General features: G+C 38.9%; 1 protein-coding gene across 7 annotated transcripts in view; it reads left to right on the top strand.

Moving 5' to 3' along the window:
* The window catches only part of SGCG (sarcoglycan gamma), a 216,857-nt gene that overhangs the window by 26,647 nt on the left and 169,292 nt on the right, over positions 1–20,918 (top strand). For 4 of the 7 annotated variants that reach the window (XM_058437777.1, XM_032755115.2, XM_058437771.1 and 1 more), the window contains one exon: positions 14,466–14,660. In XM_058437777.1, the coding sequence (XP_058293760.1) occupies positions 14,466–14,660 (195 nt within the window). Of the gene's footprint in view, positions 1–4,816; positions 4,968–14,465; positions 14,661–20,918 lie in introns of all 7 variants that reach the window. The other 3 variants (XM_058437774.1, XM_058437776.1, XM_058437773.1) reach the window with 1 other exon arrangement.

Here is a 20,918-nt window from a genome sequence, read left to right as displayed (position 1 = left end):
TGGGCTCATGTACCCAGCGCCCCTCCTCCTTTGCCATAAAGTGGGTCATTTGGCTTGTTGGCATCTCCTGTGGGATTCCACATCAGTGGATCACACATCCTGTAAGTTCTTGGATAGTGATGCTGGCCAAGGCCCTGCAGGTAGGAAAGAAAAACCCGCCCTGGCCTACCTGTCAGTCCCCGTCAAGATGATGTAACCCACTGGCCACCGAGGGGCTGCTTGGTCTTATTGAGGGATGCTGCTGTATCCAGGTTCAGCTTCAGTGTCTGCTGTGGACAGTTTAGACATTCAGCAGGGGCAGTGGCTGGATCAGCCTTGCCAAGAGGAGGCCTAGCTACTGGGCCTATGCATGGCCTCCCTCCCTGCCACCATTCTGGGCTACTCTGCATATGACCCCATTGTGGGAGGGAGCCCTGGAGTGGATGGCGATGGGCCAGCTGTGTCAACTGGGTGAGCCACTCTCACTATGGTGCCCCTTCTACAGTGGACGGCTTGGAAGCTGTTAATGTGGTAAAAGATCTTCCTCCTTGGTGCCCAATAGGTCCATCCACAAGCTCTTTCTCAGACTTCTCTGTCCTCCCTATTCCAAACTCTCCCCTTCCACCCAAGCCATTCACCACCATCCGTGAGACCATATATAGTCTAACCTCAGCCTCAGGTGATTTCTGTTTCCACAAGAAGTGGATACACAGGTGCGCTGCCTGCAGCTTTGTCAGTGAGGAGGTTTTCTCTCACCACAATCTTTCAGGGACACCCATTGCAGTGTGGCAGCCGGCCTTCTGTGGATTGCACCCACAGAAGCCTACCAAATGTGGCCCGTTTCCTCCCTGGAAGGCTGGCCATAAGGGTCACCCCGTGTGGCCAGGAGAGGTGCATTAGTGGTGGGTGACCGGGACTCTGGGTCCCTCGCACATGTCCCCTCTGCCTGCCTCGTCCCTGGTGCCCTATTTCTGATTTAACAGTGATTGCTGCTGGCTCCTGACCTGAGGCCTTGGTGCATCTCACAGAGCTCAGGTCATGATGTGAAATTCTGTGCATGGGATTATGCTATCCCATGACCAGGTGCTCTGTCTTCCACCAACACCCAGTAGCACTTGGAGAAGTGTTTTACAAATGGCATATGGTTCTCTGTTGCAGATGGCATGGCCTGATTCCAAACTCCTGGAGGCCTATGCTGTGATTCTTCCACTGCAGCTTGCCATAAATTCCACATCACCTTCTTTCCATCAAGGATGCATCTAACCCCACAGGGGCACCAGCAGGTCCAGTCTGCAGTATATGCAGCCCTGATGCAGAGCCCTGTTCTGGCCACACTAAAGCTGTCATTCGTAAATGGGTTAATTTTTCCAAGGCCGGAACCTGAAGTGGTCTAAGAGGCATTATTTTTCCTTTACAGTGGTGGCAGGTGCAAGATACAATAATTAATTCTTTACTTTGCAGGGGATTTCCCTGCATGCCCTAGAACACTAGATCTTAAAAACCACTAAGTTGGCAGGTTCAGATCTTGATAGGATTTCTCTCTCACCCTCTGGACACGTCTCTTACTAAGTCCTCATGTGCTTTGATGGTGTTTTTGAGACAGAGTCTTGCTCTGTCACCCAGGCTGGAGTGCAATGCAATGGAGCGATCTCGGCTCACTGCAACCTCCACCTCCCAGGTTCAAGCTATTCTCCTGCCTCAGTCTCTGGAGTAGTTGGGATTACAGGCGCCTGCCTGCTAATTTTTTTATTTTTTATTTTTTTTAGAGACAGATATTCACCATGTTGGTCAGGCTGGTCGTGAATTCCTGACCTCAAGCAATCTGCCTGCCTCTGCCTCCCAAAGTGCTGGGATTATAGGCGTGAGCCACCACGCCCGGCCTAAGAAGGCTTTTAACATATTTGTCGCATTCACTCATCTAGTCCAGTCCACACGGTATCATGAAGCTAGTGGACAAATTCTGTTCTGAGAATGTCCAAAATGGCCTAGATCCCTTCTGGGGATAGGAATGGGGCAAGTAAATACTGCAGCCTAGCTCGTGGGCCTATGAAGCTCTTCAGTTCCTCTATGTGAGATAAATGGGAGGAAGATGCCTGTGCCAGTTCAATGGCACACGTGCCTGGTGCCATGCTAATCTACAGGAGCAAGGATGCCTCCCCCGGCACAGCAGCTGTGCAGCTGGCTTTGAGGCAGACCACTTTCATTCTTTACGATACCTCTGGTTTTCTAGAGGCCAGATTGGTGAATTAAATGGGAATATGGTGGAGACTACTAACCTTATGTTCTTTAAGAGAGGCACTAATTTCTGCCATTCTTCCTGGGATGTGGAGGGATGACGGGCCCTTTCAGGACTTTTGGCTTTCCCCACTATAATAAATCTCACTGCACAGGGACAGGAACTCCCTATGTGGCAGTTCTGCCAACTATCAAATATTCCCTTTCCACTTACATATTTGTTGACCAGGGAAATGACCATTTGGTGGTTCCAAACCCTCTGTCGTCCAGGCTGGAGTGCAGTGGCGCGATCTCAGCTCACTGCAACCTCCGCCTCCTGGGTTCAAACAATTTTCCTGGCTGGGCGCGGTGGCTCACGCTTGTAATCCCAGCACTTTGGGAGGCCGAGGCGGGTGGATCACGAGGTCAGGAGATCGAGACCATGGTGAAACCCCGTCTCTACTAAAAATACAAAAAAAAAAAATTAGCCGGGCGTAGTGGCGGGCGCCTGTAGTCCCAGCTACTCGGAGAGGCTGAGGCAGGAGAATGGCGTGAACCCGGGAGGCGGAGCTTGCAGTGAGCCGAGATTGCGCCACTGCACTCCAGCCTGGGCGACAGAGCGAGACTCCGTCTCAAAAAAAAAAAAAAAAAATTTCCTGCCTCAGCCTCCTGAGTAGCTGGGACTATAGGTGCACGCCGCCACGCCTGGCTATTTTTTGTATTTTTAGTAGAGCTGGGGCTTCACTGTGTTGCCCAGGCTGGTGTCGAACTCCTGAGCTCAGGCAATCCACCTGCCTCGGCCTCCAAAATGCCGGAATTACAGGTGTGAGCCACTGCGCCTGGCCTTTTTCCTGAAACTTTTTTGGAAAATAATTTTCTTTCCCTACTTGTGTTATTTCTGTAGATGTGACCAACATGTAGTCCTGTAGAACAACAATTAAAAATAGTTGAAGTAGAGATTTCATTGTTACATTATATTCATGCTTTCAGTCAACAGATATTGGTAGGATTTCTGGACACTTGGACTGGCCTCAAAAAGGGCTTAACAGAAAACTATCACCTTGATTTCATGGAGGTGGGGCGAATAGTATGGGAAGATAGATGCAATTTGGGAGGATATTGAATAAGATAAGAGACAGGAGAGAAAGACTTGAACTTAAGAGTAATTTTCTTGGTTTCAGAATTAGAGAAATAGGTTAAAGGTATCAGCAGAACTGAGCTCCCCTACCCTACCCCTTTACGCCCCTGCCCCCTCCTTCAGGCTCAGACCTGCACAAAGTCTACCTTAAATAGTGGTTATGCTCAAAGGGATGTGTCAAAGGACAACTAAATAATTATTTACCCCTTTAGTCTCAACGTAGACAACTTAGAGGTCATTGTTAGCATGATTAAATATTCTGCTATCGAACTATTTTAAAATAATAGAAATATAAAATAAACGTTTAAGTGTTTAATACAATGAGGGGAATCAATACTGAAGATAATTTTAGTATAATGGCTCTATTTAAAATATCTTTGTATGAATATATGTGGAAAGTACATGAACATTATATACATCAATTATATAATAATTTTAGTAAATTGGTATTTGAGAGTCTTGATTGATTGATAATATCAATAATATGTGGCATTATAGAGTTCTTCTGACTGGATATGAGTAATGTCTGTAGTAATAATTTCCAGAACTTTGTGAAGATGGGTGTAGTATCATCATATTCTATAAATATGTCATCTTTGAAATATTAAGATTGTCTGGATTCCAAAACCATAAGTTTCATACATGCTATGCAGTAATAGCAAGTATAATGACTTCTCTATGCTAAACATTATTCTGGGAGCATTGTATTTTCCATTTGGAGCTTTGGGGATAAATTTTAAGAAAACATAGGCCTGCAGACACATACGCTACCTGCATATATTGGGGGTGCATCACAATTACAAAGTTAATTGGATTGGTTATGAAAGTTATATGTCCGGCCATAATAAAATGGCTTTGTTTGAAATAATTATAGTAAGTGAGGCACGATAACCTCTATGAAACTTATAATTCTCATGACATTAAATTCTTGTAATTGACCCACTATGTTTACAATCCACCTGTTGTGAGGAAGACAGCCAGCAGGTACAGGAGTCAGATAAACCTTAAGAAGTCAGATTCACAATTGCAAGCCTCATTCACAGCATCACAGGACTTTGAAGAAAACTATTATATCACTCATGATCTTAGGAAAATGCTAATAAACGGCCCTGTAAAATCCTCTGTGTTAAAGAGTTTTTTGAACAATTGAAAAACTGTATTTGGTGAAACTTTTCTGTTGATAATAACCTTCAGAAAATACTGTGCAATCAAACATGCCACATGTTTGCAGGTACTTTCTGAGTAATTTGCAAATACTTTCTGGATAGCAGAACACAAAATCAACAACAGAAACTTTAAAAAATACATGTATGTATATATATAGTCTACTAAAAAGTTACATATTAAATCAAGACATAAATCATCTTCATTTGACATCGAAATCAATTTGTATATTTTAAAAGCAGAGATGAACCATAATAATTCCAATTATATTTTATGAGCCAAAATAATAGCGTGCCTTTAATCTGCGACTTTGTTTGGAAGTCTTGTTTTCAGAAACTATGAATAAATCTTCTACACCATCTTCCCAAGAGCTTTAGTAAGACCTCAGACTGGAGTAGAGTTGAAGGAGGGAATGCCAGTCTGAAGAAGGAAAGGAAGAGGAGAGACAGGAAGGAGAACTTCAGTTGTCAAGGTATCAGGTGCAGGGGTCAGAAAGAAACATGACTCCATGGACCACTGCTTGGCCCAAGACGAGATGTCAAAACCACAGAGCCCTGCTGTAGAGCATTACAAACGTATTCCACCAAATGTTAAGATGCATCCTAGACCTGTGCTGACCAGCAGTCCCAAGCTGTGAGGAGAAGCCCGCCATTTGAGTTGATCTCTTGGCAGAGTTGATCATCATAAAATTATCCTTGTAGAGCTAAATCAGATTTGTCTTTGACATTCAGTCTGGTTTATATGATAGCAAAAGGGAAATGGCCTCAGCTAGTAGATTTGAAAAGCAAAAATAGGAATAATGCTTTTCAGATACTAATCTTCCTTCCCGATCCAACACATTCATCATATGAAGGTGGAATTTTATGTGACCTCAAGCCCTAAAATACACTATTCAAAGACAGTGCTTATGGATTAACATATATGCTAGAAAACAGTGTAGTGTACTCGGCCACTGAGATGTAAAATGAGGGAAGTTTCGGCCAGGCACGGTGGCTCATGCCTGTAATCCCAGCACTTTGGGAGGCTGAGGTGGGTGGATCACGAGGTCAGGAGATCGAGACCATCCTGGCTAACACAGTGAAACCCTGTCTCTACTAAAAATACAAAAAATAAGCCGGGTGTGGTGGCAGGCGCCTGTAGTCCCAGCTACTCAGGAGGCTGAGGCTGGAGAATGGCGTGAACCTGGGAGGTGGAGTTTGCAGTAAGCCAAGATCACGCCACTGCACTCCAGCCTGGGCAACAGAGCGAGACTGCGTCTCAAAAAAAAAAAAATTAAGGAAGTTTCAGCCTATGAATCATGGCATATGCATCAATCATACTATTACAGAAGTTAAAGGGCCTGGAAGTAATAATATGTAAATCTATCATTTTCCCCTTCATTTGATTCTTTTCCCAGCTGTTCATGGAGTTTCTATTGAAGTTGGTAGGGTCTTTGTTTATTTTATTTTATTTATTTTGTTTTGTTTTATTTTATTTTATTTTTGAGACGGAGTCTCGGAGTCTCACTCTTGTTGCTTAGGCTGGAGTGCAATGGTGCGATCTCGGCTTACTGCAACCTCCACCTCCAGAGTTTAAATGATTCCGCTGCCTCAGCCTCCTGAGTAGCTGGGATTACAGGTGCCTGCCACCATGCCCAGCTAATTTTTTCGTATTTTTAGTAGAGACGGGGTTTCACCATGTTGACCAGGCTGGTCTGGAACTCCTGACCTCAGGTGATCCACCTGCCTTGGCCTCCCAAAGTCCTGGGATTACAGGTGTGAGCCACGGTGGCCGGCTGGTAGGGTCTTTATTAAAGAACAGTTATGAGAGATGTATGAAGTATGAGTGAAGATGGAACAATTTAGGTTTTTAATAATGCTATATCATAAACACAGAAATCTATTTGACTAATACATTGTAGATGAGAATATATTTTATTCTACCTGCCTTTAACAAATACGTATAATGGAGCTGTTACTGTGTGCCAGACCCTACTTTAGCTGCCAGTTATATAATAAGCAAACAGACACCCTTGCTGTCTTCCTGGAGGTGAGTCTAATGAGGACCAGGCAATAAAAAGTAAACAAATAAATGCATCATTATGTCCTAAAAGGAACTTTGGAGGAAATGAACGGGACACAGCTGCAGATTGTACAGGATAAAACGGACAAGAGAGGTGTTTGTGGAAGGCTGAGGTCAGGAGGACAGAGTGGTGGCCACGTGGTATGGACCAGTTTTCCCGGCAGTGGGAACAACATGTGCAAAGACTATAAGATAGGAGAAAGCTTATTCCATTTGAGGGATGGAAAGGCTGGTGTTGCTGAGAAGGGCACAGTGAGGTGAGATGGAGCTGGAGAGGCTGGCTGGACCAGATGGAGTGAAGCTTCATCTGATATGCAGTGGGAAGCCACGAGTGACTTTAAACAGAGCAGCAATGGTCCTCTTGTTGGGTGCCATGTGGAGATTGGATTAAGAGAGGCAGAGTGGGATGGAGGAGACTCTGAAGAGGCTGTGCCACCAGTGTTGGAGTGGAGCAAGGGCAGTGCAGATGGGGAGGCCAGGATGAGCACAGCTGTCCTCAGGATGTGGCAGGCAGGGCTTGCTGATGAAGTAGACGTGAGGTGGCAGAGAGAGAGATTGTGATGGCACTCATGCTTCTGAGATGATCAACTGGGAATGGCCGATGCCATGGACTGAGATGGGAATAGAGAAGGGAAGGGGGAAATTCAGCAGGTGAGGGGAAAGTTATTGAAAAATTACTTTTTAACAAGTTCTGTTCCAAATACCAAGTGGAGATGTCAACAGGCAATTATCAGATTAGAGTATAGAGTTCAGAGATATTTTAGGTAGAGATATAAATTTGGGAACCAGCAGCCTATAAATAGTATTTAAAGACATGATAATGAATAGGATCACCTTGAAAGACTGAAGGAAGAGAAGAGATGGTCCCAGAACAGTTCAGACAAAATCCACCATTTAGAGGCCAGAGAAAAAGAGAAGATTATGAAAGGGCCTGAGAATTAAAGTCTAGAAAGGTAGAGGGTAAAATTAGGAGAATACTGATTTTAAGAAAAAATGGGAAAAAAGTGTTTTCAAGGAGGAAATAGCCAACCATTTCAAATAAAATGAAGAGTGAAATACATTTTAAAAAGTGAGGGAAATAAAATAGGAAAGTGAACATTGGATTTGGAAGCAAGGAGGTTATGTGATCCCTCTGATTGATATTAGCCAAAGCTAAATATGGCAAAATAACTTCTTCTGGAAATACATCCTTCTATCTAAACATTTGCCTGTTTTTTAGAAGGACCTGTTTGGTGCAGAAGGAAAATAGGTCAAAAATAGTTGCAAGCATTACTTACCATGTTGGTAGAAGGTGTTCTTACTCCACGGTTTACCATCATAAGCCATCCTGCCTTTATGCCTCTTGCTATGTGTATTATCCAGGACTGTCTTGGGTGCAAGTGACAGAAACCCAAGTCAAAGAAGTTCAAGTGAAGATGAAACTTACTAATTTATAAAATAAATTAGACAGTGCTGAATTTAGGATCTCAAATGAGGTTGTTAGGTTTTCACCCCTGCTCTCACACTCTCTCCCTCTTTTTTCATTCTTCCTGATTTCTTCTCTGGCAAGCTCTCTCCAAGTGGCGGAGGGATGAATGTTGGCAGTGCAGTGTTAGGTCCATTAACTTCTGATAGCAGAGGCCAGCTTCTCTCTTGGAGCATTCGTATTAATTCTGGGACAACTGACACTGCTTGCTTGTGTCCCATGACTTCCTAATGGTATTCACCAGGTCTGGACTGATGATGTACCCTTGATTAGTCAGCATGTGCCACATACACACCTGTGTTACTGGACATGTGCCCACATGACCGATAGCTGGACCACAACCACGTGGAGCTGAGGAGTGTTCTAGGGACAGACAAGAAAACAGTAGGTGCCCACTATAATGGTACAGAAGAAAAAAGTAGACATCGACTGTAATAGGACACAGAAGAAAACAGTAGGTGCTCACTGTAATAGGATATGGAAGAAAACAGTAGGCACCCACTGTAATAGGATACTGAAGTAGACACAGGGTTGCAGCTGAGCTTCCAACAGTTCCTCCATATAGTTCTTTGTTAACATTAACTCAGCAACTCAGCTGTCATTGCAGCCAACTACTAACTTAACCATTAGATATGTGGGCACTAAGTCAGAGATTGATGGTAGGCAATAAATCATGCCAGGAGCTGGAGGAAATTTGGTACCAAATAACAACTGGTCTTGGTTAAGAGGCTAGGTATCCATAAGTGCTGGTCTTGCTCAATTGCCATTCTGCATCTTGTTTCTGCTAACTTGTTAATGTTTCTGGATGTTGGTATTATTCCTTAGTCAAGTACTACCTAATGACACCATAAAAGCTTTAGATTTCTGACAGCACCTAATAAAAACAAGGACAGAGCAGGGAGAAAAGTTTGTCTGAATTGCCTACCCGTGTAAATATAAAACTGTGTTTTAAAATGAGCCTATAACTGAAGTAAAAATCAAAGCAAGACCAGTTTTATAAGCTAACATTTGTATGCCTGTGGGTTTGAGCTTGGTTTTTTTTCCCTCTTTTAGTCACTTGCTCGTTTGAATAAAGGTGTTTGTTGCTGTTGTTGTTGTTTCTTTTTTCAGGTCTGTTAGATACTTAAAGGGCATTTATTCTGTTGGTTTGGTGTATTTTGCAGGGAACTTCTTTAAATGGCAGAGTTTGCCACTTGATTTTAAAAGTCAACCCTATTGTAAAGAAGAGAGAATGATTTGATGACCTTTTAATCTAGATGTGTGTGTGTGTGTGTGTGTGTGTGTGTGTGTGTGTGTGTGTGTATAATACGGGTATGTGTGAATTCGAGAATTATGCTGATTATAACTTTTGATGAAATTGATAATTATGATCCATCTATTTTGCTATATTTAGTGTGCTGTGCTGAGCAATTTGACTACAAGATAAAGGAGAACTATTCTTGAAATTATTTGGTCATCCTAAATACAGTGGTGAAGTTGGGATGAGTATGGTAAATTTATTAAATTTACTATTATAAAAGAAATATATATATATAAATTCTATAAATCAAAAAAACACAAAAGAAATTTGGGAAATACTATTTTAAATGAAAAAAGGTGGACTATAGGAGGAAATTATTAATAATTTTTTAGTTTCCTTACAGTATTTTTCCTATGGGTATATATTTTAATATGAATATATTCTAACTTTTCATTTAACATTATATCACTAGAATTTCCCTAGGTTATTATATGTTTTTCAAACATATTTCACATACCCAAAATACTAATTTTGTAATACTGTAGTAATTTGATGAATTAATTACTCCAATTTTAATCCTTCTTCATTTAATGTCCAGTTTTGCCCCAGTACAGATAATGGTAAATTAAAAATCTTTAGGCACAAATTCTAGTTTTCGTTTCTAGTTGTTTCCTTTGGGTAAGTTACTAGAATTGGAATTACTATTGTTTGTTTGATGTTCTTGATACTTAGTGCCCAATATCTTTTGGAGGGTTTATGTTAACTTTCACTTTCTTCATCAGAGGAGCAGCATGTCTCTTTTTCAAACACCTGGCCAATATTATCTATTATCAGTTTTTAAATTTCCCTTAATCTTTGAAAACTGCTGCAACGATGGTGTTTATTGGCATTTCTTTAATTCAGGGTGAAACTGAACATTTTTGGTATGTTTATTCGTCATGTGTATTTCTTTGATGTATACGTGTATTCATTGCTTGAGTTTTATTGGATTTTTTTCTGTTTTTGCTTAGTTGAGATTATATTTTAAGGATATTAACCTTGTCTATCTTTAAGGCAAATACTTCTCCCAATTTATCTGCCATGGTGTTCTTTGTGCCACACATCTCCTAGGGCAGGCACCTCTCCACTCCTCCTGCTTTCTGAAATGTTGGAGCTCTTTCAGAATGATGTAAGTTATGATGCAAACAGTGAGGCAGAAAACACACTGAGAATTACTGCCATTAATTAACGTGAGATGAGATGTTTCTTGGAAGTTTAAAGGAAAATAGAAGTAAAACCCATGCAATCATTCTCAATACTAGCATATCATAGGCAGCCTGAATTTAACCAGCCCACTAGCTTGCTCCTTCCCTGCCAGCTCGCCTCCTGGAAGAGCAATTTGTATAGACTGGATGCCTCTTAGTTCTCACTTTTCATTGCCTTATTACGATCTGTGTGTATGGGCTTGTTTCTAGACTCTCCATTTTCTTTTACTTGTGAATTATTTGTCACTGGCTCTTTTTTTTGTTGTTGTTACTGTAGCACAAAGCTGTATCATCACAACCTGTAGAGTAAGTCCCACTCCTTATGCATTCATGTGTTCAACAAGCACTTACTGATTGCCTATTATATGCGCATAACTGATACTGGTCATGGTTACCTAGTCACATCGTTGTAATTGACTTCTCACATGGGTTACCTTGTCATTTGGAGGGACGATGCACCATGATGGTGCTTGTTACCTAGCAAGAAATTACCTATCTGGATATTAGAGCTAGGTGACATGGCTTATGAAAGACATTTTTTGAAACTGTGGAAAGTAATTTTTCAGGAGTTTTCAGATTGACATCATAAGTGCTTTAAGAGGTTTGCTAAGCCCGCAGTCAGCAAGCCCTGTGACCGGAAAGGACCTTACCCAAGGCAGGTAGAATGCCATCACTAACACTCAGGTGAATCTCCCATGAAGATTATGTACCCTAAAACCTAAAGTATAATAATAAAAAATAAAAATAAAAAAAGAGGAAGAAATAAAAGGCATCCAAATTAAAATTATTAAAAAAAAAAAAGAAAGATGGCTTACTCTCTATCTGACAGATTGCATACAGCTGCAAAGAGAATTAGTGTATTGGAAGGTAGATCTTAGAAAACACTACAGAGTGATAAAGCTGTGGAAATATAAAGCTAAGTTTAAAAAACATGACTGGTGAATGAGGAGGTCTAAATATATCTTATTGAAGCCCCAGTGGAAGTAACTAGAGAAAATATAGGAAAAGACAATGGTTAAAGAAGCAATTGCCAAGAGTTTTCTATAACTGAAGACAAGTTCAATTGAAAACAGACACTGACTCATGAACAGAATAAATTAATTCAAATTTATGAAATGAAATCATTCTGAATCTGGAAAACACTAGAAGTAAAGAAACTTTTAAAAATCCCAATGGGAAAAAAAAGACGTAACACTAAAAAAAGCTTTGTAGATGCTTGTTGAATGAACTGTTGAAAGCAAAGTGGTGGAAATTTGTACCAGAAAAACATTGAAACCAAAAGTGGCATACCAAAGTCAGTATCAGACAGATAACTTTAAACTATTATAACTCATTATTTGAGTTTTTAGAATTAAATTTCATTTCTAAAAGGTCTGTTTTGTTCTTTCTCAAACTCAGCTTTTCAAAAATCATATGATATTAACTCGTTTTGGGCATTATCCTTGCATTTATCATCTTTGTGTCTCAGACTATTGATAATGGCCTACCCAAACTAGGCATGACAATAAATGTTGGTTGAAATGAAGAATGTCATTTAGTGACATTTACCTAGTAGACGCTATGTTCGATTCACTATATTATATGCTATGACAAGAATCACATAATGTAGAAGACAGATTATCTGTCCTTAAGGTCATTTTGTTTTAAATAACACACTGGGGGTCATGAATTCAGAAGCATATAAAAGCGGATATTTACACCAAAACAAGTATAGTGCTTCACATCTGGAGCTCTATCCATTAAAGGATTGAAAACTATACCTGAGAGATGCATTGAAAAGCAATCAAAATTAAATATAGCATGGCCAGGCGCGGTGGCTCATACCTATAATCCCAGCACTTTGGGAGGCCGAGGCAGGCAGATCACGAGGTCAGGATATCAAGACCATCCTGGCAAACATGGTGAAACCCCGTCTCTATTAAAAATACAAAAAAATTAGGGACATGGATGAAGCTGGAAACCATCATTCTCAGCAAACTATTGTAAGGACAAAAAACCAAACACCGCACATTCTCACTCATAGGTGGGAATTGAACAATGAGAACACATGGACACAGGAAGGGGAACATCACACACTGGGGACTGTTGTGGGGTGGGGGCCCCTCCCTGGCCACCCTTCTCCATCCAGTTGCACTCTCGTGGTCTGTCCTTTATAGAAATTCTGGAGCCATTATTTCAGATGATAAGCACTTTGAAATAAATATAGTAGAGGGAAGAGGTTGAGAGTGACTGCGTGTCCAGAGAGGGAGGCTTCTTTGAGGAGATGGCATGTGTGCTGCTACTGAAAGATGAGCAGGACCAGCAGGGGCAGACCAAGTCCAGGACCAAGGTCCTGGGGTGAGAATTAGCCTGGTCTGTTGAAGAGTGTCTAACTCTTTGCTTCAGTCTTGTGAGCAAAGGACACAGTGGTAGTAGATGAAGCCAAAGACATCAGCGAAGTCCGGCTCATATAGGGTCTTGTAGGTGATAGAGGCGTTTGGACATTGTCACTGTGGCGAAAAGCCATCAGAAGGTTTGGAAAAATAGTGTGACAGGAGCTTACTGACATTTTACACATTGACTGCTGGGTGGGGAATGGTTTTCAAGAAGGGAAAGAATGAAAGTGGATTTTTCAGCAGTGTAGTTGTGAGCATTCAGAGTAACCTAAACTAGTTTGGTAGCAATGGAAATGTAGAGCTGTAGACAGATTTCGGATATATATGGAAGGTAGAATTGATAGGACTTGCTGATGTGGGGCTTGAGGGAAGAGAGAACCATCAGGAATACATCTGGTACTTTGGCTCGAGCCACTGGCTCTAATATAAGGAAGACTGGAGGAGTTCAAAGAAATGAGTCAATGAATAATGCCCTTATGAAATCATTAAACATTTAGGGGTTGAATAATGTTGGCTGTCAGTCCTGGATATTTGAAAATATGATGTGATGAATAGCCTCATTGTAGATAATCAGAATATGTGAAAATGCCTATTGTTAAATTGGAAGATTTAAAGATTTGTTTCAGACCATAACTTATTTTTAATAAGGACAACTCCAAATCACCCCTAAAAATAAATGTGTGACTTCTGCACAAAAAATCCCAGAGAGGAGTATTTATATTCTGATTCATCTTTTTACTACATTTACAATCAGGAAAGTCATAATCTCCAATTTTAACTTCATAGCTAAAAAGTACTTCTGTTATTTGTATAAAGGGAAAAATGAATAATTTTTTAAATTTTCTTTTTTTCTTTTTCTTTTTTTGAGATGGAGTCTCACTCTGTCTTCCAGACTGGAGTGCAGTGGCGTGATCTTGGCTCACTGCAACCTCCATCTCCTGGGTTCAAGCGATTCTCCTGCCTCAGTCTCCTGAATAGCTGGGACTACAGGCGCCCGCCACCATGCCTGGCTAATTTTTTGTATTTTTAGTAGACACGGGGTTTCACCGTGTTAGCCAGGATGGTCTTGATATCCTGACCTCGTGATCTGCCTGCCTCAGCTTCCCAAAGTGCTGGAATTACAGGCGTGAGCCACTGCGCCTGGCTGCGGATTCCTTTTTAAAGATACACATACCAGTTTGATTTTCCTCCCAATTAACCTTTGTAGAACTCGGTAACTTGATTATTTTAGGTTAATGTTTCAATTCCAAGTTTAACCCTGAAGAATTCTGATAGATAGATACAGAGAATTTATTAACATCTGAATTTATTAACATTTGAAAATATGGTCACTAGATTTCAAATGTTTATCATATATAAAATATTTTAAATGGCAGATTAAATACCTCCCTGTGATTGAAACACAGTGACATGTTTCGAAATAATATTTAATTATCTTTTTAAAAATCATTAATTTTGGAAATCTATGACTGGGATGAAAAATATGTTTTCAGGCTCATAGTAAGTCAGTATTAACAAACAAGTTGCCTCCCTCATTCCCTCTCTATCTCTTTCTCTCTCCTCTCGTGAACACACCCCGTGGCAGATGGTGGGTGAGCAGTACACTACAGCCACAGAAGGCACCCGCATAGAGAGGCCAGAGAATCAGTATGTCTACAAAATTGGCATTTATGGCTGGAGAAAGCGCTGCCTCTACTTGTTTGTTCTTCTTTTACTCATCATCCTCGTTGTGAATTTAGCTCTTACAATTTGGATTCTTAAAGTGATGTGGTTTTCTCCAGTAAGTATCATTATTTTCTGGTAAGCATGTTCTTGTTTTGTTCACTGTATCACTTCGTCTATATTGTATTCATAGGAGTTTCCTTTAATGTAATTAACATTCATTTCTTTGCTGTCTGGCTCTGAATTTCAGGAGCAAAATATATATGTAGCATTTACGTTTTTCCCTTTTCCTTAAACCTCATTGTGAACTATAGTGTGTTGGTTTTGTGTGTTTTTGCTGTAATTTTTTTCATTAGTCATCTCGACATAGTGGGAATATTGTAATAGTCTTTAGTTTGTGGTTGATTGAGTCAGGATTATTTGCTGATTATTTAATTCAGTTTGTAAAATGGTATAAATCATTTTCTTAATTTCATTAATTCATAAATATTTAAATGACACTCATTTAAAAACTTTTTTATTTACAGTGGTAATCAAGTTACACTTTCATTTTTTAAAAACCCTATGCTGGCCGGGCGCGGTGGCTCACGCCTGTAATCCCAGCACTTTGGGAGGCCAAGGTGGGCGGATCACGAGGTCAGGAGATCGAGACCATCCTGGCTAACACGGTGAAACCCCATCTCTACTAAAAATACAAAAAATTAGCTGGGCATGGTGGCAGGCGCCTGTAGTCCCAGCTACTCGGGAGGCTGAGGCAGGAGAATGGTGTGAACCTGGGAGGCGGAACTTGGAGTGAGCCAAGATCGCACCACTGCACTCCAGCCTGGGCGACAGCACAAGACTCCGTCTCAAAAAAAAATAAAAAATAAAAATAAATAAATAAATAAAAACCCTGTGCTGATATACAGTAAATTCATGTACACACTTCAGCATTCAGCAACATTTAGTAACTAAAACATCAATCCTAAGGAATTCATATTCTATTTTAAACATTCTTATGTTTTAAAGACAGCTACATAATTTTGTACTCTTTGATAATATTTTATGTACTTTTGAAAAAATGCTAAATGTAGAATGTCTTAATTTTACAAGATAGCTACAGTGAGATAAAAATATTGCAGAGAACATCACAGGCAGGTCAGTCTGTTGCTTACATGCATCTGAAGGTGTGATATATGCATAGGCTCTTTCTTTCTTTTCTTTCTTTTCTTTCTTTCTTTCCTTTCTTTCTCTTCTTTCCCTTCTTTCTCCTCTTTCTCTCTTTCTTTCTTTTTTTTTTTTTTTGAGACAGAGTCTCACTCTGTTGCCCAGGCTGGAGTGCAGTGGCGCGATCTTGGCTCACTGTAACCTCCACCTCTGCACAGGCTCTTTCTGAGAACAATGCTTGAAGTCGTTCATTCTGAAGCACCTTCTATTATTCTTCTTCTTCACTTTCTATGCAACTGTTTCTATCCCACTATAGTTCTAGCCAGTAGTTACATTATTTATTTTATTGTCATCATAAATAAATATTTATGTTTTTACATATGCAAAGAGGTAAAATACCAATCAAATCAAAATATAGTTTGAAATGGTATTAGCATATTTGATATATTAATATGAATGTAATCAATATAAATATATATTATAAGCTGTTATAAATTACATATATTATAAATAAATATATGAACAATTATATAAATATATTCAAATTAATCCAATTTAAGTTGTGATTTCTTAGTTAAAATTTAGAAAATCACTATTTCTACAGCATCACAATAGTGCTTAGTTCCATTGGACAATGTTACTTCATGAAAGTAGCACAACTAACAGGATGCATGTTTTTGCACATCATATACATTTTAATATCTAAATGTAAAATATTTTAACATTTTTTGGAGACTGAAGCAGTGTTAAAGTCCTCAAATTATAAACTATGGGATTTGCCAGAGACAACTGAATAGAGAGCCCTGCATCAGCCTGCTGTAGGACCGTCAGTTATGCAGAAGGTTAAGAGAGGCAGTGTCCTGGGTAGGAGGCCCATGGAAGGGCCCGGGAGTGACGAGAAGCCACCCACAGCCCAGCACGTGCTGAGCAAGGACAGACTTTATCTGGAATGAATGATGTGCATTACTTATGAACTATGGGTGAATTAATTTTGTAAATGGTTTGACTGTAGAGTGACAATATGTCTACTTTATACTCTTGTCATGTAGCATGTAAAACAACTTTGAGGCATTATAAATTTGGATTAAATTAAGTTGTGCCAGCAGCTGAGTCCATTTCACTGATGGAGAAGGGCTCCCCACGGAGATCAGCATAGCCTTTCCTGCCATCACTGCAGCTGCCCATCCCCTGCCCTTTCGAGTGAGATATGGTCATTGAGCATGGCATTTGCTTCAGTTAGGAACCTGTTGCTAATTGGTAGTGTGTATTCAGGATTCTTTAGTGCTGTCTTTAACAAAATAAGAAAAACTACCACTAACACTTATGGAATCAAAAGGCAAGATATCCAAAGGCACTAACCTACAGAAAATGCCAGGCCTTAATTGGAAGATGCTGGTTAGACTTTGGGTCATTATTCTCAACGCGGAATGACATAAATGATGTAATTACCATAGGTGCGTGAGTTTGATTTCTTACTTTTGTAATTATCCCATATGTTTTGAAACAGTAAACTGTAAATTAATGTATGCTTTAATTCTTACTGATTTGAAAGATTTTAAAATACAAGATTTCTTGTTCTATTTTAAATTTTATTTCAAGAACAATTAACACAAGATCTACCCTCTTAACAGATTTTAATTGTCCAATATGATATCATTAACAATACGTACAACGTTCTACAGCAGCTCTCTAGAACTTACTCATCCTGCTTGATTGAAATGTGAAGTCCATTGTTTAATAGCACCCATTCTCACTTCCTCAGCTTCTGGTAACCACCATTCTACTCTTTGTTCAACGAGTTTGCCTACTGTAGATACCTCATATAAGTGAAAGCATGCAATATTTGTCCTTTTGTGCTTATTTCACTTTGCATAATGTCCTCAAGGTTCATCCACGTTGTCTCACATTGCAGAATTTTTTTCTCGTTTAAGGTTGAATAATATTCTACTGTATGGATATACATTTTCTTTATTCATTTGTTGTCTGTAGACGTTTAGGTTTTTTCCACATCTTGATTGACTACTATAAATAGTACTACAATGAACATGAAAGTGCAGATATCTCTTCCAGTTCCTGATTTCCATTCTTTTGGATAAACAACAAACTATCTGAAAAGGAAATGAGGAAAACAATCCCATTTTCAATAACATCAAAAAGAATGTAATATCTAGAAATAAACTTAACTAAGAAGATGTAAGACTTATGCAGTGACGAGTATAAAATAACTGATGAAAAAAGACACAAACAAATGAGAAGACCTCCCATGTTCATCAGTTGGAAGACTTAGTATTAATAAAATGTACATTCTACCAAAAGTGATCTATAGATGCAGTGCAATTCCCATCAAAATTCCAATGTTATAATTTTTACAGAAATAGAAAACACAATCCAAAAATTCATGTGGAACCACAAAAGACCTGAAACAGCCAAATCAGTCTTGAGAAAGAAGAACAAAGCTAGAGGCATCATGCTTTCTGATTTTGAAATATATTTCAAAGCTATCATAATTTAAACAGTATGGTACTGGCATAAAGAAAGGCATGTAGAACACTGGAATAGAATAGAGATCCCAGAAAAAAACCCATGCATGTGTGATCAACTGGTCTTTGACAAGGGTGCTAAGAATATCAAATTAGGAAAAGATAGTCTGTTCAACAGATGGTGCTGGGAAAACTGGATTTTCACATGCAAAAGAATAAATTTGGACCCTTATCTTAAACCATACATTAAAATGAATGCAAAATGGATTAAAGACTTAAACATAAGGCCTAAAACTGTAAAACTTCTGGAAGAAAACATTTGGGGAAAAGCTTCATGACACTGATCTTGGCAATGATTTCTTGAATATCAAAAGCACAGGCAACCAAAGCAAAAATAGACAAATGGGACTACATTATACTAAAAAGCCTCTCTGCAGCAAAGAAAATAATCAGCAGAGTGAAAAGGCAACCCATGAAATGGGAGAAGATATTTGCAAACTATATATCTGATAAGGGGTTAATTTCCAAAATATATAAGGAACTCCTATAACTCAAGAGCAAAAAGACAAATAATCTGATTAAAAATGGAGAAAACATCAGAACAGACATTTCTCCAAAGAAGACATACAATGGCCAAAGTGTTCAGCATCACTAATCATCAGGGAAACGCAAATAAAAACCATGATAAGCTACTACATCACACCTGTCAAGATGGCTATTATCAAAAAACAAAAGACAACAAATATTAGCAAGGATGTGGTGAAATTGGAACCCTCGTGTACTGTTGATAAGAATGCAAAATTGTGCAGCCACTATGGAAAACAGTATGGAAATTCCTTTACAAATTAAAAATCAAACTTCCTTATGATCCAACAATTCCACTTTTAGGTATTTATACAAAAGAATGGAAACCAATTTCTTTTTATTATTTTCATATATAAATCAATGTATTTTCTTGAACATTAACATCCCAAAGAAGTAATATGTCTATAAAAGAACTTTTTTGAGCCCTTTGATGCTGAAATGGTAAAGTTAAATAGGGCTTTGAGCATTTGTAGAGATCTGCCTAGTTTTGAACTTGTAACAACTACTATATAATTATTTACCCAAACTCAGTGTAATTGCTTTTCTATCACCCATTCAGTTGTTAGTCAGAATGTAGGGAAAACCATAATTTTTCAAGTTAACAAAGTTTGGCATGGCTTTCTCTGCTCAGATCCTCAACAGTGTAGCAATGGCATCTTTAATATTTTATATGTACTGTCATTGCAACACCTCATCATGCTTTAATGTTTCACTGTAGAAAACAGTATAACTACAAATGATATATTCAACGATGCCTGGGTAGGAGAGAAAGCCTACATTAGGAGAGAAAGCCAGTAAAACATCACAAGATGAATGCATAAGAACACCAAAGAATATTAAAAATTTAAAAGAGAGAGAGAAGACAAGAGCAAAATGTTGACAAGAGAATTAATCTGAATTCAGATAAGGCTGAGCCTGGTTTTATCTGCCCAGCTGGGGTTAGAAAGAACCCAAATTACTAGTATCTCACAAATCCAGTTCTACTCTTAGAATTAAAACTTGATGTAAGAGAAATTTTCACAATTTCCAGGAAAGACATCTGTTGAATATAAAGTAATATTTAGGACATTGTAACAACTGATGCTGAGTATAAAGATTCTAAAATATTCCCTGTTAGCCATCATAATAGTTAAATCAGTCAGGAACACGGTTATTAAATCAGTGTAGTAGAGTACCTTATTATGCTTTTTCCGTATTATATTTTCATTCTATAAAAATAATATGCAAAATTAGTTTAGTTATAGTGTTTGTGAGTATAGAATAATATACATGGGTCATATCTGTATGTTAAAACAAGACATCTTTAATTTTTAATGATATTGATTTTTTAGAAGACCTTTAGAGTTATCAACCTTTGTTTGCATATAAAATATTTTAGTGCATTAGTGAATGTAACTTTAGGTTATCATGAAGGTAAGATGAATGATTCTAAGCTAACTATATTAATTGTAGTACTTAAATCTTGGGGGCACTTTTATTTGGGAAAAAAGATGTAAGTGATCAAGGAAGAATCATAATACTAAATGTTATCATTAAGCTTATAATTCTATAAAATACTTCGTTAATAAGTATTGTTTGTTTTCATTTATTATGGTAATAAGTAACATTGCCCTTTTTAGGAGGTCAGGAAACCCTGGGAGATTTATCCTTAACAGGGATTTAAAATTAATTCATTTTGGAAACTAGCAATTAGGAATTCTCCATTAAGGACTTTCCCATTAAGAATCTTTCATTTAGCAAGAAAGTAAACCCTTGCTAGATAGCCTTTGTAGATATTTCCTTAGATAAATGTTTTGTCATTAAACCATTAGTGATTATTCATAGGAAGCTGGGAAAATCTTATTAGATGGCATCTTAATGACATTTATTTCAGCCTTATATTAATATAATCATTTGAAAAGGATTTTTAAAACTTAAGAAAGAATGCAGATATGCAAGTGACCACAGGCTGTCTGTGAATGCACATTGGTCATGGAGGGTTATTAAAATTATCACCCTTGTAGTGGTGTTTTCTGAAATCCCATTTGCATTTTATAGACTCTCAACACTATAAAATAGGCTTTGGGCCGGGCGCGGTGGCTCACGCTTGTAATCCCAGCACTTTTGGGAGGCCGAGGCGGGCGGATCACGAGGTCAGGAGATCGAGACCACGGTGAAACCCCGTC

This window comes from Hylobates moloch, unplaced genomic scaffold (genome assembly GCF_009828535.3).
Source record: "Hylobates moloch isolate HMO894 unplaced genomic scaffold, HMol_V3 SCAFFOLD_4, whole genome shotgun sequence".
Lineage (NCBI taxonomy): Eukaryota > Metazoa > Chordata > Mammalia > Primates > Hylobatidae > Hylobates > Hylobates moloch.
This window is presented reverse-complemented; position numbering and strand designations above follow the sequence as displayed.